The following is a 27,536-nucleotide window of genomic DNA, read 5'->3' as shown; positions in this document are numbered from 1 at the left end:
GCATCACGTGGGTTCTTTCGCTTTTTATTTTGCTGTCTGTTTTCTACATCTCCTGTGCCTTTTCCACACACATCACAGACAGAAGACACAGTCTACCTTTAGAGTTGAAGACATCGTACACGATTACCTTTGTGTGCCCATGTTGTATTCACCGTCAGAAATCCCATATGAACTACTGCATTAGAAGGCAGGCGGAAGAAGGTGTTATTTCTTAAAGAATTATGGAAGTAGTTGTGGTGTGGGAGAGAAAACGTTAAGGGGTTTATCTTTACCATTCATTCTTCTGAAGCTTTCCTGGTTCCAGAACTGCTACTTAATTGCTCCACCTCAAGAGCTGAGGGTGTTACCAGATTCTATTATATCGGGTAAAGAATGCAGAGGCTGGATTTAGACTCAACTGGATTAGGGTCAGATAACTTCCCAAGGGTTAAATGGCAAATCATGGGCAAAATCAATTAGGAGGCCTTAGTGCGAAGAAAGCTCCTCCATTGTTACTTTCTGCAGGATGTGATGGAGTGCGCTTAAAGTGGGCATGACAGCTGGACCCTTCGCCATGTGGAATTATGGGTGCTGCTTTGGTTCACAATTTGAGTAGCTCCACGAAGCGTGACATGTTGAAGAAGGTGAGTTACAGCTCTAAGCTTCAGATATAAGCTTCATAAATAAGATTAATGAATTAGTACAGGTATATGCTTGCTGAGTAGCATCAGCATTGCTATCCTTTTTTCTGGGGGGGGGGGAGTATAAAAAAGGCTTACAGGGTTGCTCCAAAAATTACTGAGACAGGGACCTGGTTCACACACAACACTAAGCTAAACCATGTGGTTTGAATGAACCATCGTGGGCTCCTAGAGAGGAATCGTAGACTCATCAAATTCCAGAGCTGGAAGGTCCCCCACAGGTCATTTAGTCCAACCCCTAATGAAACCCTGGCACATGGCCACGCAACCTCTGTTCAGAAACTTCCAATTGCAACGCTGCTCATTCTGCTGCTGTGACGATCTGGGCTCATGGCTTAGCTCTCCCCAGAGAAATTATAAGCATGCCAGAGGGAGGGAAGGGAACATAACCCTGCCACTCATATTTGTAGCAACAAACCATGGTTTGCCATTAAGTCTACAATGAGTCTTTGTGGTGGATTGTGGTCTTTAACTACAGCAAAGTACTTTGCTATTCATGCTTTTTCTAATACTATCATTTACTGTGAAAGAAAATAATGCGAGTCTAGGCAATACAGTGGTACCTGGGGTTAAGTACTTAATTCGTTCTGGAGGTCCATACTTAACCTGAAACTGTTCTTAACCTGAAGCACCACTTTAGCTAATGGGGCCTCCTGCTGCTGCCACACCGCCGGAGCACGATTTCTGTTCTCATCCTGAAGCAAAGTTCTTAACCTGAAGCACTATTTCTGGGTTAGCTGAGTCTGTAACCTGAAGCGTATGTAACCTGAAGCGTATGTAACCCGAGGTACCACTGTAATCTGATCCTACCAAACAGCTAAGCTTAATATTTGCCCCCCCTGCACAGTCTTCAGATTCCTTTGCTGAAAAGAAAAATTGTGCTCAGTGTTCTACCCCAAAACAAACCATTACCAGATAGAAGTTTAGATTTTATTTATGCAGACCTTCTAATGGGTGGGTGGCCTTTTTACTGGCCCAGGGGGACAAGCCCACCTTGGCCCAGCCCTCCAAGGACAAGTTGTGGCTGTGACCACCCCATGCTGTCTTATGCACAAAGGCAGACAGCTTTCCTCTTCAGCTGATCTGTGCAGATCAGTTAAGGGTGATGGCAGTGGGTCTTGCTTCCTCTTCATTAAAGTTGGTCTGATGACCGGGAAGTGAGAGATTTGCACCCCTATCTGGGTGCTGGGCTGGCCCTCTGTGTTATTTCCCCTCTTCCTTTGCTGCTGCCAAATTTGGTTGGGTCTTGGAAGAGGGGGCAGAAAAATATGATAGCAAGGGCAGATCAGGCCTCTGAACCTGGAATTACATCACCCCTGCCTTATAATAAAATAGTATATGGCAATTGGAGGGCATAACATGGTACTGGCAGTGGCAGGCTTTGTTTGAGATTGGAATAGCTGAATAATTTTTTTCAGTGCCGTGCGGTTATTAAAAGCACAGTGCTTCTCTTTGAAATGGAAGGTTCATGTTGCCAACTTCCACCGATCCTTCAGTTAGAATTGTCCATCCTGCTTCAGTCTCTCAAGTACATGAAAGGACACCTGACCCGACCCGACTTAAAGCCCCTACAATTCTGGGCATCTCGGTCACTGCGTCAAACACTAAGGAGAATTTAAACTTTCATCACAACATCATGTTTTGCAAAGTGGTTATTTGCCACTGCCCTCTGAATCCTGCTGGAAATTATTTTAGAAGTTTGCTGCTTGGGTTTGACTAAATCACAGAATGCCCAAGTTAACGACTCTTGTCCTATTTACACACAGTATATGACATACTATGGAGTGTTGCAACATGGAAATCACATACGATGCAAAGAGAGGGTGCTTCATGGCCACACTCTTACCCCAGGGCTCAATCTAGTATCTGTATAATATCACCATTCTTTTAGCAGTGCACTGTGTACCTCGGAAACATCTCTGGCTTGAGCATTTCCTCCTTCTGTGCCACAGGTTCATGAAAAACTAAACAGTTCAATTACTGTATTGCTTCTGCCTGGCTTTCCATTTGCTCCTGGAGGTATTGGCCAAAACAGACCCACTGTTATCTGCTTCCCTAAGAAAATCTGGGGCACGTTCTGTGACATCACTGGGGCATCATACTGAAATTAACACCAAAAGCAATGATGACTAAATGAATGCCACTTAATGCTGAGGAAGCTGTGATGTCTGAATGCACCCAAAGGAAAGTCTGTGCTAGCGAGAGATGAGTGAGTATTTACAGTGTCGTTGAGGCGATGGGCAACAGAGGAGGTACTGCACCTCTCCCCCCCCCCCTTGACTTTGCATGCCTCAAAGGAAAGTCTTTAACAAATGGGCTGATTGCTCAAGGAATGAGAGCCATGAAGTCAAAGCAGTGCGATGTTCCAGACAAACGGAAACAAATTTACACTTCCTCATGGTTCCTGGTCTTGGGCTCCTGCAAAACCTGGCTGCGGTGACTTACTCCTTGTGTCTGCCAAGTCCCTGAAAACAAGGAAAAAGAGCCAGACTGTGATTCACCTTCCACTTTCAGAAGATTAGATGAAAACCTGCATGAGCAAAACACACCCCCTGCTTGTAGGAGTCACACATAGGAGAGGAGTTTTAGTGCATCATCAATTACCTACCTTTTGGACCCCTTAAAATTGTTTTATGTCTCTTGTACTTTGAATTCTCTGTCAGGAAGACTGCTTTGGACTCTTACCTTCAGCAAAATACATACAAGGGGGGAAATCTCAAGATGGCACCATGTCTTCTACTCCATAATCTCTGGAAGAGTTCTTGCTGTTGGAGTCACTTGGAACCAGTGAAGACCTGTCCACGGCAATCCACATTCCATCCACAGATCATATCTGAACATTTTCAAATATGCTCAGTAGCTTCCTTGGGCCTTGAGATCATGAATGCCCCCCATGGTGGTGCCTGCACACAGATTTGGATTTGCTAGGCAGCCAATGCCCTCCCCTGCTGCCATGTGATTTGCACAGAGCTTTTTCACCTTTTTTTGCACACTGTACGCCTACGTGGTTTCATCTTCTACTCCTCCTCCACTGGCACAGCACAATTCTCCTTGTTTTCTGAAGGGATGGCGAGGTAGTCAGTCCTGGAGAGCAAGGTGAAAAGTGTACTTCAAGGGGGAAAGTCCTGAACTGGCAATTTTAAAAAGAGGTTTACATGGGGAAGGACACAACAAAACACCAAACATTAAAATCTTCCTGAAACAGATGTGATGTTGATAATGTAGCTCACTTTTGCTTAGCCGTTTGTTGTTGTTTTTAAGCCAGCATGGGAGGTGGGGAGTCAGATTTGGACTGTGGTGTGTATGTGTCTGGGGTTAACCATTTGCCTCTGCCATCCGATAGAAATCCTTACTGCTGCTACACCTGCTGTTTGAATGAGAGCAAATGGCTTTCCTCCCATTGCAAGTAGCTGGGCACTAGGATGTGTGACTGGATTCAGATTCTGATTTGGCAGGGGCAAAGTTTAAAGCTCCCCCCCCCCAAGTTCTAGTTCAAGATACCTGTATCAGCTCCTGGATTCATCTTCTTTTGGACAGAGATGACTTTGCCGCCATTTTAAAATTGTGGTTTTATGAACTCCGATATGGAATCTTAGCCAATCATCTGGCTGCTGCATGTTGGACCAGCTGCAGTTTGTGAGCATCACGGAGCAGAAGGCTATCAATGGCTGCTAGCCACAACCCTATTGCTCTGCCTCCACAACTGGAGGCAGCAATGCTTCTGAATACCAAGTGTTGGAAACCACAGAAGGAGAAAGTGCTGTTGCACTCAGGTCCTTCTTGCACGCTTCCCTTGGGGGGCTCTGGATGTCTGAGAGCAGGACGCCGGACTAGATGGGCTCTTGGTCCGACCCAGCAGGGCTATTCTTACATTCTTATGTTCACTTACGCATTTTCCTGAGCAACCTCCTCTGCCTTGGCAACTTTCCTGTAGCAGTAGATCATTTCTACCAGCAGCCACAAAGTGAGGAAGACTAAGAGAATATACATCATTATTTCAGAGATGACAGATGTGATGTCTTCTCCAGCTGTGTAGGGGACAAGAAAGGGAAAGAGCCACGTGAGCAAAGCCACCTTGGTGGGCCACAGAGCATGGTGTCCTGCTTTGCAGCCATCTTTTGGAAACCTGTGAGCTTGTGTGGTTTTCTATATCTTCCTATATGGAAGTAATTTGCCATGCAGAAACTGAGCGGCTCTCTTTTCTGGCTTGGACTGTAAGCTCTGTGCCAGCCCAGTAGGCAGTTGCATGCCTATTGGCTCATGGAATGGATTGTGCCAACTGGAAAATTACTGGTATCCTGCAGCCAGGAACCTAAACACACACAGTTCCCATTTGCCAGCTGGTGGCTGCAAACTGAGCAAGGATCCCACTGTACCACCACCTCAGTAGAACAGTACAACCTCAGGCTATTTGCAGAGCAATGTATAGAATTTCTTTTCCATAGACCATAGTGCCCCCATATCATTCTTTACAATCTGGATGAAATACTCATGCAGAACATGATGTAATGCACATTATAACCAAACACTCCCAAGTGTTGGGAGGATCAGAGCTGTTGAGAGGCTAAATGAGGTGAAAGCAGGATCACCACTAGAACTGGGTGAGACAACTGAGGTTCTACCATCTCTTAGAAGACTTTGTGGTGCCACCCACTGCATCATTGGCAATAAGGCTGACATTTGCACATGCACTTTAGGTGCAATTGAGGGGGGTTGGGCTAGATGACCCCTGGGGTCCCTTCCAACCCTATTTTTCTACGATTCTATATGTTCTCCTTAGCGCATGCGCAAACGTGCAGAGTCGCTCAGATGACATACTTTGCTTGGGACAAACAGAGCTACGTCTGTGCCCATCCTGGAACCCTGACAGGCTCTCCTTTTGTTTCCTGTTTCTTTACTTTCCCCATCTGCAGATGTTCTATATTGTGCTGAAGACAAGGAAACAGAACCACCAAGAAACTCAGGGAGGGATCTTCAGCAAGGGAAGGAGACAGAGGGGAAAAAAGGACACAGAGAAAGGGGTACACAGCTGTTGGCAGAGGGGGAGAGAGAGAAAAAACAATATAGACACAGCGTAAGGAATGAGATGCAACAGGAGGGAGCCATATTTAGTTCAACAATCATTTAGCGCTGCTTCTGTTGAAACTGACAGTCTCAGCAAGCCATTAGAGAACAGCCTATGGACAACCCTTTCCCCCCAATGAGCCCAGTTTTGACGACTCATTGAAGTAAACTAAATGATGATGTGATTCCCTACAAGGACTTGGGACTTTTTAGTTCAGAGAAAAGACAAATAAGAGGTGACATAGTGGGCATTTATAAAATTATGCTTGGCATGGAGAAAGAAGAGCTTTTCTCCCTCATAACACTAGAATTAATGGACATCCTGAATGTTGAAAGATTCAGGATAGATTTGAGAGAGAGAGTGGGAGAGAGAGTAACTTCCTCCAACAAGAGGCAGTGATGGTCACCAATTGGAATGACTTTAAAAGAGGATTGAGTAAATTCGTGGAAGAGGAGGTTTTCAATAGCCACTAGTGACCTTCATGGGTGGAAGCTATAATACTTATTATGCATATGAGTTGCTGGAAGAGGAGAGCGCTCCTGCACTTGAGGGTTTTCCATAAGCATCTGTGAGCACAGGATGCTGGACTAGGTGGGCCACAGGCTCTTCTTACATTCTTATGATAAACATTGTGGTGAACTGAGTTCAAATCTGGGGTGACTGGAGGTGGGAAAGAACCTCCAGTAAGGTAAACAAACTCTGAACTAAAACTATAGTGCCATATGGAAGACATGAGTTTCCTAATGACCAAAAAGTTTTGTGGGAGTGGGAGGATTCTGTTTTAGAGGGTAGACAGAAGCAAAAGTCTATAGTTTTGAATTAAGGGACTATTTTAACATCTGGCCTAAAACTTGGCCAGTGTGGAATACAATGCTATATACATATTATTACACCAAGTCCATCACAAGCCCCATTTCATTACATTCTGCCTCAGCTCCCCAATTGTCCCTTGTGGGGAATGGTGACAAAAGGATGGTGAGATAAAACTCCAAAGTAAGCTTTGGAACCAAGTTTTCCGAAGGCAAAACTGTACACATGCAAATTTTGCTGCTCGTTTGTTCTGCTCACTAACATGGAGTGAAAATCATTCAAAAATATTTCAGTCCTAATTCTTCCACTAAATGTATACCTTGTATTTTAAAGGAAGTAAGAAATGAACAAGCCCTTGCAAGTTTGAACTGTGTGTCCCTTCTACGGATGTCCACCGTAAGAAGAGAAAATGTCCACCTTCTCTCCCCCCCCCCCGCATAGTGGCATCAAGGCTATAAAACACCATCCGTGTTTAACCAGCCCCACAGCGAGTGTCTCTGGACCACCTAGGAAGTCATCCTTAATTTGGCCCTTGGCAAACCCTTCAGCCTGCTTTACGGAATGCAAATGTGGGAGAAACTGCTTGAAACTTGAGGAGTTTCTCCCCCCCTTCCTTACACAAAATACCAACTTCTGTATCACCATCTTGTGTGCGATTGCAAGAGACCCACTGCCAAGAGGCACCAGAATTAAGGGACATGCCCGTCATCCTTCATACCCTCCTCCACCACTGTGAGACGGATCAGTGTAGAGCGGGTGACAACTGGTCGATGAACCTCGAAGTTGAATTCCCGAGTGACATTACAGGTGTAGATTCCCGAATCATTCAAAGAGATGTTGAGCACGGAGATGGACACATCCTGCATGTCTATGCTCCCGTCCCATTGGAGCCGACCACGGAAGCGGCTCCCAAGTTCCTGCTTCTCATTTTCGTACTTGTAGATCTGTAGGGAGCAGAATAAGGAAGGATGCTGTCATTTTCAGACCTCTGTGCTGTCTTCTGTTGCAAGGAACAAAACCAGACTGCTTAAAATGTTTCTTTGGAAAAGTCTTCTTTTAAAGATCTTCTTCAGAGCCCTCCCTAATCTTAAACTCTTCTTCCCTGCTCCAATGGATATAGAATACAAAGAAAACATGTGACAAATGCATGTGTGGATTGGCATTTAATATGCTCCCTTTGAACAAGAAAATAAGGTGGCAATAGTACAGAGCAGGAGAGACTGAGGTCTAAAAACAGCTGTGGAACAGCTGTCCTTGTGTGTCAGAACAGAAAAAGAGGAAGCAATGCAAAAGCATTTATCACACCAGTATGTTTTCTTCAGCTGCTCTGTGAATAAACTGGAGTTTAGCACTTTGTTTTGCCAGGATGATGACTTCCCGGACCAGTAAATATTTTGGAGAGCTTCTGAAAAGATGTGTGAACAGCATTTAAACTCTCAGGACATTTAACCTTTCTGATCTAGCCTGCCTGAAGCTGATGGTTGGTAAGATTCCTGCTCAGTCCTTGCAACTCTTTTAGGAAAGCAGATCTGATCTCCTCGCAGCAAAGTCTCCTGTGCAGATCACCTAATAGGGTTTGAGGACCCAGATGAGAATCTTGTTGGGAATAGCACCCTCATCAAAACATCTATTAATAAATGTCTAGTTATAGGCGAAGACCTCTGCATTTGCAAATGATCCTCATTTTGTTGGTTTTCCCTGCCACCCATTACCTGAGATTTATCCTTTTCACCTTATTTCCTCCCACCCTTTATCAAGGAAGAGAATAACATCTCCTGGTTCCTTTTTCTATTTCTCATCTCACAGGCTCATAGCTAGAGGCACCCAGTGTAATACTTACAGGCTCATCTATGCCCCCTTCAGTCTTATAGTACCACTGAACCAGAGTGTTGGCAGAAACCTCCTCTCGCTTCATGCAGGAGATACACAGCAGCTTCATGCGTGACCCTTGGACTGCCTCTGTCTCTGATGGTACTTCAACGCAGACTGAAGAGCAGACACCCACTGGAAAGCCATGGATCAGCAGCCCAGTTTGGATATGTGAGCATATAGTGCAATTGGGAGAGGGACCCATTTCCAAGAAGGGAAAAAGACAGAGGAAGACACAAACACATGGAGAGGGGGTGGAGCGACACAGAGAACAATCTGTTATTCAAGATGCTTCTGATTCTCAGTGAAAATAAATCTCTTAATTCAACACTGGCATTCGTTGAGAATGGATTAAATATCAGGATTTGCAAAAAACCTTCCATCCTATGCTGATCTCAACCAATAATCCACATTAAATAATAACTTGGTGCTGAATTTACTAGTGCTTTGCAGAGTCCCATCTCATTCCTCCAACACAGAAATCTGAATTGTGAGATTTCAATGTTGCTTTGATCATTTGGGCTACAATTGAAGCACATGTGACATACAGTCAACCAACCAGAAGTTATATAATCCAGAACTGCAAGTTCTTTTTTGAATCAGAAAGGCAAATGTCACCTTTCTTTTTCCCCTCTCCCTCCCAGGTTCTTTTTTAAAATATTATGTTCTTTACATTTCCCCAGAGACCCTGCAAAACACATTATGAAAACCTGTATTTCTATACACACATGACATCTGTAAAAGGCTACTTCATCCTAAAAGCTCACATCATTTAAAAAAGGCAGAAGCATAAAATACGAATGATAAAATGCCCCCCTCAAAAGTCTTATCCCCAACACAGTATTGCAGTCTACCAGACTCGACAGAGCTTTTCATCACAATTCTTATGTGAGAATTAGGATGCCAGAATTAGTATCATTCTGGTTCTCTTATACATAGCACAGTTTGCGCAAGTTCATGTGAACAGCTGGCACCAAGTCAGATCCTACTCAACAGTTTGAATGTTTCCCTCTTAAGTACTACTAGCCAAGCATGTAGATAATGCTTACTGTACCCTTTCTAACTGACACTGAACAACGACAGCTTCTTTTTGCTAAGCAAACAGTGCCAGTCTTTCCCCAAGAGACATGGGGTTCAGGAAAAACATCTCCGACTTCCTCGAGCCAAGAAGCCCACACATTGCTCTGGGGTTTCATTTACTCTGAAGAGCATTTTTGCACAGAACTCTGAAAGCATTTCTGAATCACCTCCTGTACCATTTCTGTACACATGTGAGAATGTTGTTCAGGGAATGTAGAAAAGAGATGACAGCCATTTTAAAACTGAATGCACATTTTAGCCAAACTAGGGAATTGCAGATGTGGGGGGTGGGGGGAGAGAGAACCAATGCACCCCAAACAAACTGTTAAGTGCAGCATGTGAAAATGCTTTCAACTCTCAAAAGTGCACAGAATTGACTGAAGAGCAAGGATGTAGTTGTCTGTGCATTCTGCCCTCCCACAATGCTTTAAATAAAAGTTGGCACAAAAAATTGCACTTTCGCAAACATGTTCTCCATCAATGAGGCACAACCCTTTCCCTGTGACACTTCCAACACCTGTTTATCCATTTTTACAGGCTTCATTCCCAGCTGTTCCTCTGTTGCCTTGGGATCCACAGTTTAACTGGGCGGTCTGACAAGGGACAAATCCACAGTCTAAGGGGTTGTTTCTCTGTAAGGCTTCCCAGCCAAACTGCTGTGTTCTAAGATACAGCATGGAATCCAAAGTCTTGCCTGAATACTGCTGGATTCACTATTGCAGCTGTATTTTGGAGGTAAAATGTAAAAAGAAGAAATGGTTGGAAGCCCCTTGAAAACATCTTTGAAACTCAGTTTTGACATGGGAATTTAAAGGTACTTGGGCTGTTGCCTCCTTTTCTAAAGACTCCCTAGAGAGAAAGCAAGCTCCAAGTTTAATTCCCAGCATCTCCACCAGCCAAGCAGAGCTGGAAGAAACTCCTTGCCTGAAACCTTGGGACAATATTGATTTAGATAGATCAGCGATATGACTGGTAGAAGGCAGCTCCCTAAGGCCCTCCTTGGGGTGGAGTGGGGTGGGGGGAAGGAAAGTTAATATGAAAGTCATTGCAATTCGCAACCAATTTTCCTCCGGCTTCACTCGATATCGTGCACGTGCAGATCCAAGTGCACGAGGCCCATGGTTGCGCTTTGACTCTGTCCAACCGGGAAACAACCACAACCCTCCCCTTACTTAATTAAAGTGGTGCACAATAGCTCGCCATGGCAACCCTTCTCTCTCTCGAGGAGCTGCTCAGGCCCCCGGGGCAACTCAGCAATTAATGACTTCATAGAGGACCTTCTCAGGGATCCTTCCCACTGAAACGGAACCCATCTCTCTGGCTGTCTCGCAAATACACACGTTTCACATGGTTTCCTGGACCGCAGGCGGGAAGCACCTACCGCAAAGGACCACCACCAGCAGGGAAGAGGCGGCGGCCACCTTCGTTAGCGCAGCCATGGCTCCTGGAAAGGCAGACTCGGCTGGGTCTCCTTTCTCCACCAGATCTAGTAGCTTAGTCGCCGCGCAACTGGATCCGGGCGGGAGGGGGAGGAGGCGCTGGGCTGGAACCGACCGATGGGAGCAGCCGGGCCAGGAGGAGGCAGGGATCAGGGAGGGCAAATGTGCACCGTTCAAAGTCCCTTCCTGGCGCTCCTCCTCTAGCAAGGCTTTTCAGCACCAGGGAGAGAGTCCGCGGGTCGCCGCCCTCTTTGGACAGCTCCGCGCTGTAGGAGGCGCTAGGCTGGAACTCGCCGATGGCAGCAGACGGGGTTCCCGGAGGGCAGCGGCGCACTTTTAACTGACGCGGCTCCCGCGTAGCGGGTTTCAGCACCACGAACAGCTCCTGCGGGTCGCCTCCCCCTTTGGACAGCTCCGCGCCGGGCGGGCAGGGTCAGGGTTGCCTGGCGAGGGCGCCAGCGCCGGCTGCCCCTTCCCAGCTGTGGGCATCACCAGCCCCTTGGAGGCGCCTGCGCTGCCCTGCCCCCGCCTGTGCTCAGCCCAACGGTTCAGGGGAAGAGAGGCGAGCGACGGAGGACAGCAGGGGTCTTTGGAGAGCCGCTGGGCCCGCTTCCTACAGCCCCGCGGCGCGAAGGGAGACGGGGAGAGGCCCGAGATGGAGGGGCTCCGCAGCCACCAACCCTCGCCGTCGCCACCCTCGCCGCCACCTCCAGCTCCGAGCCTCCCCACAGGAACAATGCATCTCAAGCCGTGTGCTGGAGCCCAGCCTCCTGCGCCGGCTCTGCGTGGCTGGGACGGCTTGTGCCCGCCTTACGAGAGCGCGAGGGTGGGTGGAGGAGGAGGAGAAGGAGGAGGAGTGCCGCCGCCTCCCTTCTCCGAGCCGTGCCTGGATTGGGAACAGCCCCTCAGGACAAGCATGCGCAGACCTCTCTTTGGCAGAAGCAGGCGTCCCCCTCCCATCAGGAGAGCGAGACTCCCTTTTCCTGAAGAATTGGGGGTGGGTGGGGCGTTTCCTGCCTCTTTCCAAGCCAGCTGCTCCCAGAGCCTCTTCACATCTACACCACCCCTTCAGGGTTGTGCGTGGGGGTGGGGAAGGAACCATGTGCCACCTTTATTTTCTTGGATAAAAGGTGGGATATAAATCCAGCCAATCCATCACTAATTTAAATGTGCTTTGAATGTATGGTGTGGACGTAGCCAAATCCAAGGTTCACTTTCTCTGCTGAAATCTTTCATAAGCAAACAGCAGGAGGCAAAATGGAAAAAAAATACCCTTTTCTGGAACAAAATGAGTCTGGCAAGGAGAGCAAAAGAGAAAGAGAGGGAGGCTGAAGGGACTGCTGCCTCCAGAGCCCCCAAAGTGCTCATCATCCTAAATGATTTCCATGCAATCTGATGGGATGTTCTTCAGTGTTTGAGTGTCAGTGCCTGGCATCCTACCAGTGTTCCCTGGCAGGGGAGCCATGCTTCTCTGCTGTGGTTTCCTAAAGGTGGTAGCTAGTCTGGAGTGGCAGCAGTGGCCTGTAACAAGTCCATGTGACTGCCATTGGGAAAGCTCCAAAGGTCACTCTTGCAGCTGGAAATGCTGAGAAAGCCTCTGTTCTCATAGAGCCGGCTTGTGCCCAAAGGGTTTAGTGGCAGGAGCTGGCTGGGTCTTTTCCATCTGGAGAGGAGCCACAATTCCCATCACACGCATCTCCAATGCTGCAGGGCAGTCTGTGGTCAAACCTGAATGGATTTAGAAGGAGGGGATGCTCATTAGATCAAGCCAGGGTAGACGGGGATATACTGACAGATTGCTGGTTGATTTGCAGTAAATTGGCAAGGACTGCAGACTCTCAGTTGTTTAACAGCAACAGGAACTAAATGACCTGCTCCCACCCAATTGCATTGCTGGAATGAAGAAAGATGTTGATGCTGCTTGTGCTTATGAAGGTGGCAAAAGTGGAGTGGGCATTTTGTGTGCTCAGTTCTGTTTTAGTACCCAAATCATTCCTGGACTCAGAACTATTTAATTTGTTCTTAAGTGTTTATCTTTTGCATCCAGCTTCAGCTGATGGATTTGGCTTGGGGGGAGGGATCCCAGTAAAAAAAACAACACACAAAGAAAAGTCAACCAAATTGAGCAAAACTCTCCATTAGATGATTTTGCAACCATGTATTTCAACGTCTCTCTCTCTCTCCTGCTTTCATAGAAGTAGAAAGTTCCCACCGCCTTGTCTCTGGCAACAAGAAAGTGCAGGAAGGGCCACTGGATGGCTGGCCTCCAAACTAGTCCTGGCCAAGAGAGAGGGCTATTCTCAGAAACCCTAAGCATACCCAGCTGTCGTGTCTCTTTAAGCCAAGCCTACACATCAAAAGCAGTTCTCAGAATAAATGTATTACGCCGTAAATGTTACTCCCTTCCCTGGAAAGCAGTTGCTGCTATCTGAAGCAAGCAGGCTAGAAAACAGAGTTATAACCCTGCCTGGGGTTGGCTTTTAGAAGGCATCAATCAGCTCTACATGCCTGTCCTCAATGCAACTTCCACTTCTTTCATACGTGGTTGTGTTTGTGGGCTTCATTGCATCTCAAGGCACATATTTACAGATATGTGCCAAATACAAGGGATCATGTTTGCTTAAACAACACATTTTGAATTAATGTTACATGGCACCCTGTTCTTCGGTTATGTAAGAAAAAAGGCACATCTCCCTGAACATCTGCCAGGGGTGCCATAATTACTTGGTTGAATGCTGCCTGCTGATCCTGAATACATTGTCCATGATGGCTGGGACTGATGGGAGTTGTATTCCTCAAGAACTTGGAGGGCCGCAGGTTCCTCATCTTCTTAAGCCCTTTCAACTCTGTCATTCTATTAGTATTATTTACAAATTCTTAATCATTTTATGCATACCAATTACATTTTTTTTTAAAAAAACTTCCATTTTTTTCTTCCCTTGGAGATATCATAAAAACTAAATAAAGCCTGGGAAACATGTGATCATCTATTTATTTGTTTTTTCTCTTGGCGTCATCTGCATTTTGTCTGCAGTTCACCTCATATAATCTATCCTGGGCCTAGTGGGTGGATATTGTTCAGCACTGCTTTATATAGATCTTCAGAATCTGTTAAATCAAGAGGCTTGCACTCTTGTCTGACAGCCATATGCTCACAGAAGCACTGTGAAGTCGTGTCTGTTTGCAGCAGGCCAGGTTCCTGTCAGGAAATGCAAGCCCCTGGATTTGAGAGAGGATGTGGGCCAGCAGAGAGCATTCATCACAGAGCAGGAGCCGTTAAGGAAAGACAGGCTGTTTTCACCTGTGATTAAGAAAGAACCTGGATGGAACACTCTGACTCAACTCCTATAAATGGCCTACTTTCGCTCTCAGGAACATGGCAAATTTTGGCTCTTTGGAGTAAACCGTTCTGTCCCCAAGGCCAAGGCATGGTGAGTCTGTGGGTGCCAGGCAAGAATATGTTTCCTGTTCAAGTTGTTCATGGCAAACGAAGTCCAGTAGGAGTTGTTTGTCTGTCTTACACCACCATTTCAAAAGGTGCCCAGTCATTGTGAACAAGCAGTGATACTTTGGAGGGTCCTTTGACAATAACTTATTCATGATCCACCTTCAGTGAGTCCACCTTCTGACCACCATTATAATCAGCTCCACCTCTTCCTGGCCACCACAGTTTTCTGGGCCTGAGCAAGAGGCAGGGCAAGAAGCAGCCATTTATTTATGTACAGCATTTATCATTACATATCTACCCTCCTTTCATCTTAGAAGGCATACATGGCTCTCCCCCACCTCTCCATTTTATCCTCACGACTGCCCTGTGAGGTACGTTAGGGCACTGGACTAGATGGGCTGCTGGTTTTCTTATGTTTCTATGTGCAGATTTTTTTGTTGGCTGATTCTCACTGTTTTAATACAGTGATCGCACTTGCTTTCATTCCATCCGACTGACATTCTGTGAAGAAAGAGCCAGAAGCTGTCATTAAAGTCATTGCTATCCACTCCCCATTTCCTCCAGCCTTCTGTATGCTCATTAAGCAAGTGCTCTTTTGCAGGAGAAAGTTTTCCCCCCACCCCACCAAAGGGGCAAGAGGTCCCTGTATGGCTGGTGAAGGCTCAGCCCTCTTTGGTCTTTCAGCCAGAGATAGTGCGTGCGCGCGCGCGCGCGCACGCACACACACACACACACACACACACACACAGCGCACTGGAAACATTGATGAATATGAATTGTGAATGCTACAGAGAGCGGAACCGCTCTCTGTGCAGGGGTTGCTATGGGAACATCATCCCAGCCAGGGCAACACAGGCACACAACACACACACACACACACACACACACACACACACGGTCTGACACTTCTGTAGCAGCAGAAGAAGAGGGGGATGATCAAAGATGCCCAACATTTCTGCCTTCAACAATTCCTCTGATTTCTCTGTGATGCCTTATTATAGGCTAGAATCAAGAAAGAAAACCTGAACAGGGATGCCTGGGCCTCAGGCAGTTACTGGCAGATGGCTTCCCTGCCAACCATTAGAACAATTGCAGAAATGCCTTTCATTGTGTGAAGAGAAATATTAGCCATGCCTTGCCACTCCTGGCGGCCAGGGGGTTGAGAGAGACCCAGATCTATCAGCAGCTGCTCACCATTCATCATGTATTGGTGGGTTACTCTTTCAGCTGCTTAAATCTGGGGATAGGACTGTCCTGAATAGAGTCTGCCTTCTTCAGCAGAGGTCTCCAGGGGGCAAAAAACGTACAAGGGCTCCAGCAGCAGAAAGGACCCAGTTCAGTGGTGGAGGATCTGCCTTTGCATGTGGAAACTTAGTCCCTGACAGCAACTCTAGGTAGGGCTGGGAAGAGACCCCCGCCTCAAACCTTCTACTGGTCTGACTCAGTAGAAGGCACCTCCTTATGCTGCTCTGTAGTAGACCAGGGCAAGAGCCCAGTGAGAAAGACAGAGAATAAAGGGGAGGCTACTGTGCCCCACCTTCTTGTTCTTTCCTATATCTTTCCAACAAAAATATTTGCAGATCATTTCCACAAAATAGTGGGGGTGCTTTCATACTGTGGCTGTTTTCAGGTGGTATTTGGCCACACAGCAGCAAATTCAGGGCACTCTTTTAAAGTTGATTTGTGCAATAAATCAGCATCCCAAAAAGATGGGACTTCTTGTGAGATGATTTGTTTCATGTCACCTCTTCCTCGCCCTTTCTCTAAAGTAAAAAGTCCCAAATGCTGCAACTGTTCCTCATATGGAAGTCACTCCATCATTTTAATTGCCCTTTTCTGAACCTTTTCCAACTCTACAACCAGAACTGTACACAGTATTCCTTCACAACCCCTGACCTCAGAAAGTTGTGGGTGTTATTTGGAGGCACTCGCTGCCAAAAGAAAGGAAGAGAACTCCATGTTTCTTGTCTGTGTGTCTCTAGACAGATGGACCACTGGGACTTTCTCAGAAATATACAGAGAACAAACACCACATCCCATGCTTTGAGGAACAGTTTCATATGAAGCCATCTGTTAGCATGGCTGATCTTAGCCCATTCTTCCACCTATGGAGACTACAGGTGCCAGAAGGACCTAGTGGTGGTTATCACACAAAGAACCATTACCTCTGTAGTGCTTTATCAGTGCAGCTCTGCATTTCCATCCATAGAGGGTGCATGAAGACTCAGCAGGTGGCGCTGTCTCTTCCCTGAAGCTTCCTTTGTCTGGCAGGATGGCTACAAAGATTTGTAGTGTGCCTGATGTGAGTGATCAATAGTGCTCAGGTCAGGGCAGGTCTTATACCTTTTAAATTTCAGTGGTGCCCTGTGCAAGGCCAAAATTCAATACCCCCCACTTCTTGCATTTTCTTCTGTGCATGCTACAGCACCCCTCTCAGTCTGATGTCCAGTGTGTGGAAACTGCCCTAAATCTGCCTCTGCTCAGGTAGCCATCAGCATCATGTGAAAATATGCCTGAAGATTGCCAGGCAAGACTTCCGGGTTGGCGCCTCCGGACAATGGCGGAATTCCTCTGATCGGGAGGAATTCGCTGCGTGGAAATTAGGGTCTGGCCGCCACGGCGAAGGCGGGGACCCATAAAAATCACAGGCGGGAGAAGCCTGTGAATGTGGGATTCGGCTGGCACCTTTTGCGCCTCCCCTACTCGTGGGGAAACCCGGTTTCGGGGATCCGGAGCGACTTGGGGTGAGTGGCGCGGTGCTTTGAATCGACTGCTTTTTTCACGGAGTGAAGCCGCATTGCTGTTGCCGGAGAGCGCTGACTTTTTCCTGTGGACAATTTGATCTTGAAACAACTACCCGTGAGTAGAACGGAAAATTGGATTTTTAAACGTCTTAATTTGGCACCAAAACGGGGAGGTTTTAAACAGGAAGTCCGCCTCCCCCTTTTGTAAATAGACTGAAGCAAAGAGGCTGCAAGCTAAAGTCTCGGAAAGTCTTCTGTAAAGAATTAAACCTCCATCGGCTAAAATCGTTAAACCCCCCTTGGAAGCAGGAGAGGAGGGGGGAAATATTAGATCGCCTAAGCCTGCAGGAGAGAGAGTGAAGAAAGATAAATTACGACCGTTTTGAACCTGGAAACGGGTTGCCAGTAAGATTGACGTTTTGGGAAAGTTCACTGACTGTGAATAAAACGTATGTTGACAGATAGTTAAACAAGAGAAATATATTGTTTCCATTGTTTCCTTCTGCGCTTAAAAAGGAGCAAAAGTAACTGAAAATTGAAACTAATTTTGTTGCTGGATCTGCGTTTAAAAGGACTGATACAAATAGAAATTGTTTCCGCTAGAGGGAGCCTTTGAAACTGTTACAGGAGTGGAGCTGGGGAATTTTCCAGCTGCAGAGATAAAAGACCGTGAGAATCAGGGATTGACCTTGGACTGGTAAGAATGTTGACAGAAGAAGCCTTAGTGATTGCATTTTGCAAGATAAGTGCTTCATTGGAACAGCTTCATAAGAAGACGGATGTGATGACTATTAAAATTGATGATCTGGGACAAAAAGTGACTGATTTGGGACAAAAAGTGTACATCTATACAGAAACTACTCAGGAATCGATTCAGGAATCTACTTTGACATGGCAAGTTGTGGAGAAGGCGAGGGAGAAAGTTGTCGTTGAACCTCAAGTAATACAAGTGGAGAGAGCCCCAGCCTTACAGAGGCAATTTGATGAATATAAGTTGTTGCCCTCTATGACTGAATTTAGAGAAAGTCAGATTTTGAGGATCGGAGCCCCGCTTGGATTGGAGAAGGAAAGTTGGACAGATCCCCTGATGCAGGGATGTTCTGGCTTTTGGGACCTGGATTTGGGTCAGGAGGAGATTGGAGTTGTGGGGGCCTTCAGTTTTGGAGGGATTTTGAAACACGTCCTGAAATATCTTTTGGACATTAGTTTTGACTACGGAGAATGGGCTGACCTGTCGAGAAGGAATAAAGACATTGTTAGGTTGGAGCTTCCCCGAGATCTACTCCTCAGCGCCAAAGGAAGGAAATTAAGAACAAGATCAGCAGAAGATAAAGTAAAGTGTATGTATAAATATGAAGAAGATCTGCAGAAGGGACATGGAAAAGAGTTAAGAGCCTCGGACAGAAGATCACCAGGTTGATGGACCATATGGAATTGATAGAAAGGACTGGCAGAATCCGAGACCAGGGAGAAGAGACGGTGAAAGAAGATTGGAAAAAAGTTTAAAATTTATTTATAGAAATATTGTAAAATTAATGAGCGTTAGAAAAATGTTGGAATGAAATTACATGGCTTTAGTAGAAATGTTATAAGGAGTTAAGTACAAATAAGTTTTATGGTATTAATGGTAAGATAAGGTTAAAATAAATTAAGATAATTATATGACAGAAAACAGAGAAAGATGGAAAGGATTTGCTGAAATAATTAATAACTAGAATACAAAAAAGGGAGGTGTGAGGAGGTCGATGAAACAAGTAAATGAAAGACAAAGATATGGAAATATTGGATGTGTTTTTAATTGTTTTTGTTTTTGTTTTGATGTATTGTTTTTTTATGTATTGTAATGTATTGATTTGTTTTGTTTAATCTTTCTCTTTTTTCTTCTTTCTGTAATCTTTAAACTTTTAATAATTTTTTTTTAAAAAAGAAGATTGCCAGGCAAAGTGAGCACATTGAAAACCCAGGTACAATGAAACATACAAACAGAAAGCCTCTGCCCCACCAATTAAAAAGCATCACTTTCCAGCTCACTTACCAACAACCAGTCTGAACAGAAATACCTTTCAGAGCCACAGTCTGCACTAATCTGGGAATTTGCCTTCCGAGCACAATATTTTCTTTTCACAAATAGCCAGTGAGGGTCCTCTGATTCATAACAGGAGGAGCCTGTCCTCAGGGGGTCAGGGACTGTAATTCTCCACCCCATGCAGTGGACCCTTGTGTCTCCATCTCCATGGGGAGAAGAAGCTCCTATTGAAACAAATTGGGACTCCCCCCAAGGCCAATAGCAGGTGTAGAGGAGGGAAAATCTGGAAATCTGGGGGTCTAGATTCAGAACTGGGTCCCCCAGATAGGCTATTTTTGGAAGAATGAAAGAAAATCTTACATTCAAGAGAATACAAAAAAAATAAAATCCAAAATGCTGTGACATTTCTTTGTAGGGGAGCTGCTGCAGTCCCTTGATCATTTTGGTTGTGCTTGACTGATTTAACCCATCAGCGTCTAGATACCCTACTGTACCAAAAAAGGTGAGGTTTTTTTAACCTGGCATCTAAAAGGTTGGATTGAGACACACTTCAGTGAAGAGGTAATTTCACAGGCAGGGAGGAGACACCCCCTAAAAAGATCATTCATTGACAATTCCAGGAATTCAGAACTGCCAGATCCTCTGGTCAGTGAGGAAATGCCACTTATTTTCTCTAAATATTGTGTGAGAAATGTGCTTCATTGGTTCCTTAGAGATATTAAATTTAACAAAAGATGGGAACAGAGAGATGGCAAGAGAAGTGATAGCAGAAGGCAGTGAGATCATAGACTCAATTTGTGCTTCAGGTAAAGAATGTGATGGGGAGTGGGGATCAGAGATAAATTGGGCTCTTCAAAAACATGAAAGATTCAGATTCCAACATGGGATGAAATCCACCCATAAGTATTATAGTAAACAGAAAAGACAAGAGGAGACAATAACAGCAAACCCAAAATCAATGTTCATGGTCAACTAACGATTCCTAACAGCCTAATACAACTTGCAAATGCTTCGATGCAAGGGAAATTCAGCATTTAGCCACACAGAGGCAGCAAGGAGCAGCATGAAAGGATTCCTACGGGCAACCATGCGTCTCATGCCATTGTCAGGAAGAATGCGGCAACAAAAGGACAACCTCTGGTCTTTTAGCAACAATTCTCAAAGGTTTATGGTATCCTTCTTCTGGGCATGTTTTTTTTTAATGAGACTGGACTAATAAGACAAGCATTTCCTGATAGCAGCAGAAGCTTGTGTGTCTCATGAGTGCTGAAATGAGTTCTTTTTACTGATCGCTCTTTGGGAAACTCTAACCTGAGAATGTGATGTGCTTTTGCAGCACCGACTTCTAAACATGTTTATAAAGGTTACAGCAGCTACTCTGAGAGCTAGTCTGGAAGATTCATGCATTCAAGGAGGGAGGGGCTCATGGCTTACTTACCATTTGGCTCATGCAGATTTTTAACTACTCCAGAGTGCTTAAAATCCCACCAAACAGCTGGCTTGAAACACTTAATAAGAACATAAGAGCCACCTGCTGGATCAGGCCAAAGGCCCATCTAGTCCAGCATCATGTCCTCACAGTGGCCAACTAGATGCCTGTGGGAAGCCTGCAAACAGGACCCGAGTGCAACACAACGTTCTCCCCACCTCTGATTCCCAGCCACTGGCCTTCAGAGATATGCTGCCTCCAGCAGTGGAGGGAGAACACAGCCCTTGTGGCTGGTCACCACTGATCAGTGTATCCTCCACAAACTTGTCTAAACCCAGTAGTGGGCAGTGGGATGGGGTGACACTAACCTTACAGCAGCTCACCTGGGCGACACTGGGGCAAGGCAGGAGTGAGACTAGGATTTTGCAGGTGCACAAGTGGAGCCCATGTGGCACACCTGCCAGTGTGTCTTGACAGCCACACCCATGTCAGAGCCCTCCCATGTCCCCGTGAGATGCAGTGTTGGGAGCGGGTCTCAGCAGATTTGCCCTATCATACTGACTGCTGCTGGATATTAAAGCAGTCCAGGTTGGTGGCCATCACTGCATCCCAAGTGACTAAATTCCAAAGGTTAACTGTAAGATGTGTGAAGCAGTCCATCCTTTGGTCTTTCCGGGATCTCCCAAGAGTCAGCTCTTCCTACATAGACTACAAAGGAAGTCAACCCAAGCTGGTCACCTGCAGGTATGAAATAGGCTGAAATCATAGAATCATGGGATGGTAGAGTTGAAAGGGACTAGAGGATGATCTAGTTCAACTCCCTGCAATGCAGGAATCTTTCAACCAACACGGGGCTCGAACTCATGACCCTGAGATTAAGAGTCTCATGCTTTACTGGCTGAGCTGTCCCTCCACCCACCTGTTAGGATTCTTGCTCTGTGTTTGCAGTCATGGGATTGTTGTCTATCACATGGCGGTGTATGTTTTGGTATTACTGTGTTCCGTGAAGTGGGACTATTGTCCTTTGTTCTTTCTCTTTGCTGTATGATGAGAAATAGGAAGGAGCTAAAGCAGAATGCTCCGAGGGTATTATATGTAAATAAACGTAGATTAGCCAAAATGCTGTGCTACTGAGTTCTGTTACGCAAACTGCGAATGCTCTGCGTATCCCTAAGTGTGCTGATGCTTCTTGGTATCAGTCACTGTGTTGTTCAGGCTGAATAAAGCTTTTGAAGCTCCTGAATGAAAGACCAGGAGGGAGAGAACATGCCAGTGGGGCATGTCTCTCTACCAGGGTCCTACACATGAGTGTAGGACGATCCTAACACCACCTACCCCTTCCACAGCTGAGAATGGACTCTCTTCATATTTCCTTCAGTTTGGGTAGCTGTTTTCTTCCTCTTCCCCCTCCCCGAACTCTACATTAATCCAGGGCTTCAGAACATCTACTGCTTCACCAGCTCCAAGGAGTCCAAAGGATCCAAAAAACCCTTCCGTAGGAGTGTTGAAGTCATGGTTGAGAGAGGGAGGACCAGCTCCTACTGACTGCTGCCATGATCTCAGTTCTCTCCTGACTCTAACAATTGCTGACCACATTTTCAACTGATGCATTGACCACTGGACCCTCTCTCTAATACACAGTCAGCTCCTGTTACATTCTGCTAAAGGTGATGCGTTACAAATAGACAGATCACAGATTCTGCACACACTGACTATTGCTGGAGTGTTATGTGTTGAGGTTGGAAAAAATGACTGTAATACAAATAAGTGGGATATGGTCAGAAAAATCTGGGAGCGGTTAAATTTGGTTCAGTGAAGAGAGATGCTGAAGAGCAGAGAGAATCATCAGGTGCAATTAGATAATTGGTGCCTGTTAACAGCTTATGGAAAAAGAGAACTGGAAATAACAGTGTTGGAATGGGTGACCTATTTTTTTCAAAGATATAATTTGCAAAGTGGGGAAATCTCATAGGTATAAAAAGGAAAAAAATGCTTCCTTCCCCTTCTTAGCTGTTTTGATGTTAAAACAAAGGTATGTGTGGAATTGTTACTATTTGGTAATGTTATAAGCAAATCTATTTTTGTTTGTATGTATTTTTGTGTGAAGAACAAGTCTGTTTTTAAATATATATATACATCCACATTAACTTTAACTTAATCATACAATGCACAACAGCTTAAAAAGGTAAAGGGACCCCTGACCATTAGGTCCAGTCGTGACCGACTCTGGGGTTGCGGTGCTCACCGGCAGGGATTCGAACCGCCGACCTTCTGATTGGCAAGTCCTAGGCTCTGTGGTTTAACCCACAGCGCCACCCACATCACTACATGTTAAATGAGAAAATACACAATCAGGCTAAATACATTCATTTAGCAACCACCATCAGGGGCTGCAGATACCCAAGACACCTTCTTGCATTTTGTGGCTGATCAGCCTGCTGTAATACAACTGCCACTTCTACATATTTTTTTTGGGGGGGGGGGTTAGATTTATTGTGCAATGAAATTATTTTTTCAAAATAAATTTAAATGCCACTGTTTGGGATAGCTTAGTCACTAGAGCATGAGACTCTTAATCTTAGAGTCGTGGGTTCAAACCCCACACTGGGAAAAAGATCCCTGCATTGTAGGGGGTTGAACCTGTAGATGACCCTCGTGGTCCCTTCCAACTCTATGATTCCCTGATTACACAGACATACAAATACCAATACCCATTTGCCTCCCTTCTCCACTGCCCTCTCACACCGCCCCAGCTCATTCTGCCGGCTCTCACCTTTCACTGCTCTTGTGTCTCCCCTTGTTATCACCTTCCCACCCCCCCCTCTGCTCTTTTATCTCTCCCTGCCATTGCTCAGGTCCCCCATCTCTCTCTCCCTTTTCCCTCTGGACTCTGACCTGTAGTGATTCTCTCTGCCTTCCCTCCTTCCATTATCCCACAGTCCCGATGCCTTAGTCTCTTCCCCACCCTTCTCTTACTGCCCTCACTCACCTCCAGCCACACCCCTCATTTCTTCTTTTGTTTACAGTCATACCTCAGGTTACAGACGCTTCAGGTTGCATTTTTTCGGGTTATGGACCCACCAAAATCTGGAAGTACTAGAATGGGTTACTTCTGGGTTTCAGGGGTTGTGCATGTGCAGAAGTGCTAAATCGTGTTTTGCGCATGCAGAAGCACCAAATTGCAACCCATGCGTGTGCAGATGCACTGCTGCGGGTTGCGATTGCTGCGGGTTGGAACATGCATCCCACATGGACCACGTTCGCAACCCGAGTGTCCACTGTATTTGTTTGTTTTTTAATATTTGCACCCCTCTCTCCAGCCAAAAAGGCTCATAGAACAGCTTACAAACAATCAAAACAAGACAGCCTCTACCCTCAGGCTTACGATCTGAAAAAAGACGACACACAAGGGAAAAGGAACTGGGAGGGAAGAGGAAAATCAAAATCAAAACTCAAGCACCAATTTCTAAACAGTTGTCTAAACAGTTTTCTAAAGAGTTATTTCAGGGGCAGGCAGTACCAGGTGGAGCTGGGCTTCTGCCAAAGCTGATGGAATGAGTCTTCCGCTTCCCATCTTTCCCACTGAGGCAGTCTGAGGGAATGGCTGTTCCCAGGTGAGGGTGGAGGGAGAGCTGATTACATATCAGTAACCAAGGGGAAAAGAACTCCCATTTTCACACAGAAAGCACACTTCATAGCCCCTCTGACGACTCTAGCAGGCAATTTGGACTTAAATATGACAAGCCCAGTCTAGAGCTGGAAGAAGCCAAGGGGGGAAAAGAGGCACATCTAACAAATACTGAAACAGCTGGGGGATGGGGGAGGAACTCGATTCAGATTGCATTTAAAGGTGAATCTATCAAATTCACTCTTGCAAAGCAACATGAGAACCGAAAAACTGTCATCCTTCAAAATTCACACTTCTCTGACTAACATTTACACAAATGAATAAATTAGCGTGTGCATAGAAATGAATATATTAGTGAAAACAATATGCACAAAATTGCACTATATTAAAAGCAATTGCTTGCAAAAAAAATGTGTACACTGGTGACCACTGCAATTAGGAGAAATTTGCAGTAAAATCCTGATGAATTTTCATGAGGATTCTCCTCCTCCCCCCTCCAAAAAAACCCCAAAGTGCTGCAGAAATGTGGAAAACTTTAGATTGGAGAAATAATGAGAAAGTGAGAGAAGCGAAATTGACAGAGCCTTCCACTCTTGACAAAGCGTTCCATCCCTAACAGCACAGGATAAAAAAGGACATCATATCTCTTTCCCACCCCCTCATGGCAAACCAGCCCCAGAGGCAAATTTAGGGGTGCACAACCAGCTTGGGTGCACTGAGCGCAGAGCCTTGTGGGTGTTGCAGAAGACTCTAGAATTGAGTGCGAGAGGTGGGGGGAAGCTGAATTTTGGTGTTGCACAGGGTGCCACTGAAATTTGAGGCCCCAAGGACTTCCACTGCCAGCCAGCTACTGCAAAGTCAGAAAAGAGAAGCCCATGCCTACTGTCATGCCTACTGGTGGCTGCATACAAGCAGCAGGCAAGGGCAGAGGCCCAAAGTGGGCAAAGCAAATGGATATGGCTCTTACCTTTGTATGGTAGGTGATGTCCCAGCCATGCAAAAGGCAATGAGGCTTCTCCATGCAAATCTCTCCATCCACACAAGCAAGAGGCACCACCCTGGTGAAAGGACACCTTCTAGATATGCAAAAGCACTTGAGGAGGGAGCCACTGAGAGGCGTGGCTTGGGGAGATGGGGGTGTGGCCTGGGGAAGAGTGGGCGTGGCCTAGGGGTAGGTCCTGAGGGTCAGTCAGAGAAGGCTGGAGGGCCAATTTCAGGCCCCTTCCTGAAACTGAGGATTCCCACCTGTAGGCTAGATGAGCAAATATCTCACCTAGCCAGCTTACAAACACACAGTGAGAAGCATATCTATACCTATATAATTTCAGGCTTAGTGCCATTACCCTCTTCCTGTCTCCCAGTTGTTCTTTTTGCAACCTGCATTTGCTAGGAAGATGCTTGGTCTCCTGTCCCACTGCCTGAGGAGGATGCTTTGTAATTGCATTTAAAATAGATTGCAGGCTGCGTACATTTACGAGCCACACCTTTCAACAACGAGGCTGGCCAGCCATGTAAAATATTGTCTTTGGCTACAGTTAGGCAACTTGACGCGCTGTAGGGAGTGAATCATTCGCTGCTGATATCCAAAAGCCCTTTGTTTCCTTGAATGAAATTATCCACTTCTCTCTCCCCACACCCACCCTTCCCCTGGTCTCATGCGCAACATTTATTTAGGGCTGATAGTAGGGCAAGATCTTCCTCTGTGGCAGATAAGTGGAATTCAGACGTGACGCTGCTTCCAGCATTCACAAGGTATAAACAGGATGGAGATTTTTTAAGTGACTCATAACTGGCAGCCATCGATTTTGGAGGGCACAGGCAGGACAGTCAACGGTATTTAGGTCATTAGTCCAGATCAAATGCATTTAGCAGGAATAGACGACCGTTCTTATTTGTTGGCATTATGTGGCCTACATTGTTTTGGGTCAGTAGGTTCTGCTGGGGCAAGGAAGCATTTGTCGTTTACCGTCAGTGAAGCAAGGGGTTAGGGAGACTTATTCAAGCCAAGGGCTGCAGTCACTCAGGGAGAACCTTCTGGAGGGTCACACGACAGCGTGGGCAGGGCTAGAGGAAAAATGGGTGAAGTAATAGGTGTGAGGGGACACTGGTGGCGCTGTGGGTTAAACCACTGAGCCTAGGGCTTGCCGATCAGAAGGTCTGCGGTTCGAATCCCCGCGACGGGGTGAGCTCCCATTGTTTGGTCCCTGCTCCTGCCAACCTAGCAGTTTGAAAGCACGTCAAAGTGCAAGTAGATAAATAGGTACCGCTCCGGCGGGAAGGTAAACGGCATTTCCGTGCAATGCTCTGGTTTTCCAGAAGTGGCTTAGTCATGCTGGCCACATGACCCAGAAGCTGTACGCCGGTTCCCTCGGCCAATAAAGCGAGATGAGCGCCGCAACCCCAGAGTCGGCCACGACTGGACCTAATGGTCAGGGGTCCCTTTACCTTTACCTAATGGGTGTGAATTTCCTCTTCCTCCTCCTCCTCCTCCTCCTCATTCTTAGACAAGTAAGATTGTCTTCCATAAACATAGTCTTAGTGAGTCCATAAGTGACTGTGAAGGCCAATTCTGGATCCACACGTTCTTCCACATTGGGGACGTAGGTTTCCAGGTGGGAGTTGATCATGGTGAGGGTTTGCGTGGCGAGTTCCCGCCCCCCACCAGGATAAATAAAGACACAAGACACCATAATTTAAGGTTAAATGGGCGGATTAGGCCACAACTTCATTGAATTCAGGAATGAGAGGCATTGGCCTTAGGCATTGGCCCTAACGACTATCCGGCTCCAGCCCATTTGCTGGAGACATGGGAAGGGTTAACACCATAGTGGGGGAGTCTCCTGCTGAGGCACGTCAACTAGGAGCTCCCCCAGGTCACCGCTCGGGGGCCCACACCTCCATAGGCTTCGGACAGGGCCACGCCCCCCGGAGTCCTTTATCGGACCACCCTTCGTTCACTGGGGGGAGGTGATGGCGTTCCTCCCCCCCATCCTCTTAACCCCTTCTTACCAATGCCTAACCGCCAATACCGAGAAGTTCTGACGAGTTGCTACGAGGTAGGCGAAAAACCAAATGGCTGTAAATTGCCAATTGGGAAAAATTCCTAACATGCCCCTTGCGGCAGCAGACCGAAGTCCATAGCAAAGTCAGAGACCTACCTAAAGCCTACCTAAAGGGAGGGAGGGTGGGAAAACGTGGGGGCTAGCCGGAGAAAAGAGGGCGAGCCCCCTCTGCGCCGGCCCTAAATAGGGCAGGCCACGCCCCCCCAGCCAGCTGATTGGAAGACGTGGCCGGGATTCCCCTGCTCACGTGGGGGTG

At 46.3% G+C, this 27,536-nt stretch overlaps 1 protein-coding gene across 2 annotated transcripts; it reads right to left on the bottom strand.

Moving 5' to 3' along the window:
• Positions 1-8: 8 nt before the first annotated feature.
• SCN3B (sodium voltage-gated channel beta subunit 3) lies at positions 9-25,560 on the bottom strand. Of its 2 annotated transcripts, XM_083589128.1 has the most exons (8): positions 25,186-25,560; positions 10,886-12,671; positions 8,396-8,559; positions 7,274-7,499; positions 4,570-4,708; positions 3,660-3,764; positions 1,472-3,145; positions 9-1,224 (listed from the first exon to the last, which is right to left on the bottom strand). In XM_083589128.1, exons 2-6 carry the CDS (start codon positions 10,941-10,943, stop codon positions 3,698-3,700), a joined length of 654 nt encoding a protein of 217 aa, XP_083445254.1. In that variant the 5' UTR covers positions 10,944-12,671; positions 25,186-25,560; the 3' UTR covers positions 9-1,224; positions 1,472-3,145; positions 3,660-3,697. The 2 variants fall into 2 exon arrangements, with proteins under 2 accessions (XP_083445254.1, XP_083445255.1); XM_083589129.1 differs by lacking the exons at positions 9-1,224; positions 10,886-12,671 and having other exon boundaries at positions 1,597-3,145; positions 25,186-25,551.
• Positions 25,561-27,536: the final 1,976 nt, after the last annotated feature.

The sequence above is a fragment of the Podarcis filfolensis genome (genome assembly GCF_964270895.1).
Source record: "Podarcis filfolensis genome assembly, chromosome: 15".
NCBI classification, from domain to species: domain Eukaryota; kingdom Metazoa; phylum Chordata; class Lepidosauria; order Squamata; family Lacertidae; genus Podarcis; species Podarcis filfolensis.
Note: the sequence above shows the minus strand (reverse complement) of the source record. Positions and strands in the feature narration are given on the sequence as shown.

Excerpts from the sequence above, each read along its gene's own strand:
- SCN3B (XM_083589128.1), bottom strand. The coding sequence starts at position 10,943 with ATGGCTGCGCTAACGAAGGTGGCCGCCGCCTCTTCCCTGCTGGTGGTG. Across the intron at positions 4,709-7,273 it reads TCTCACAGTGGTGGAGGAGG|CTGGAGAAGACATCACATCT; the intron begins GTATGAAGGATG and ends TCCCCTACACAG. Across the intron at positions 3,765-4,569 it reads GAGGTTGCTCAGGAAAATGC|GACTGACTACCTCGCCATCC; the intron begins GTAAGTGAACAT and ends CTTGCTCTCCAG.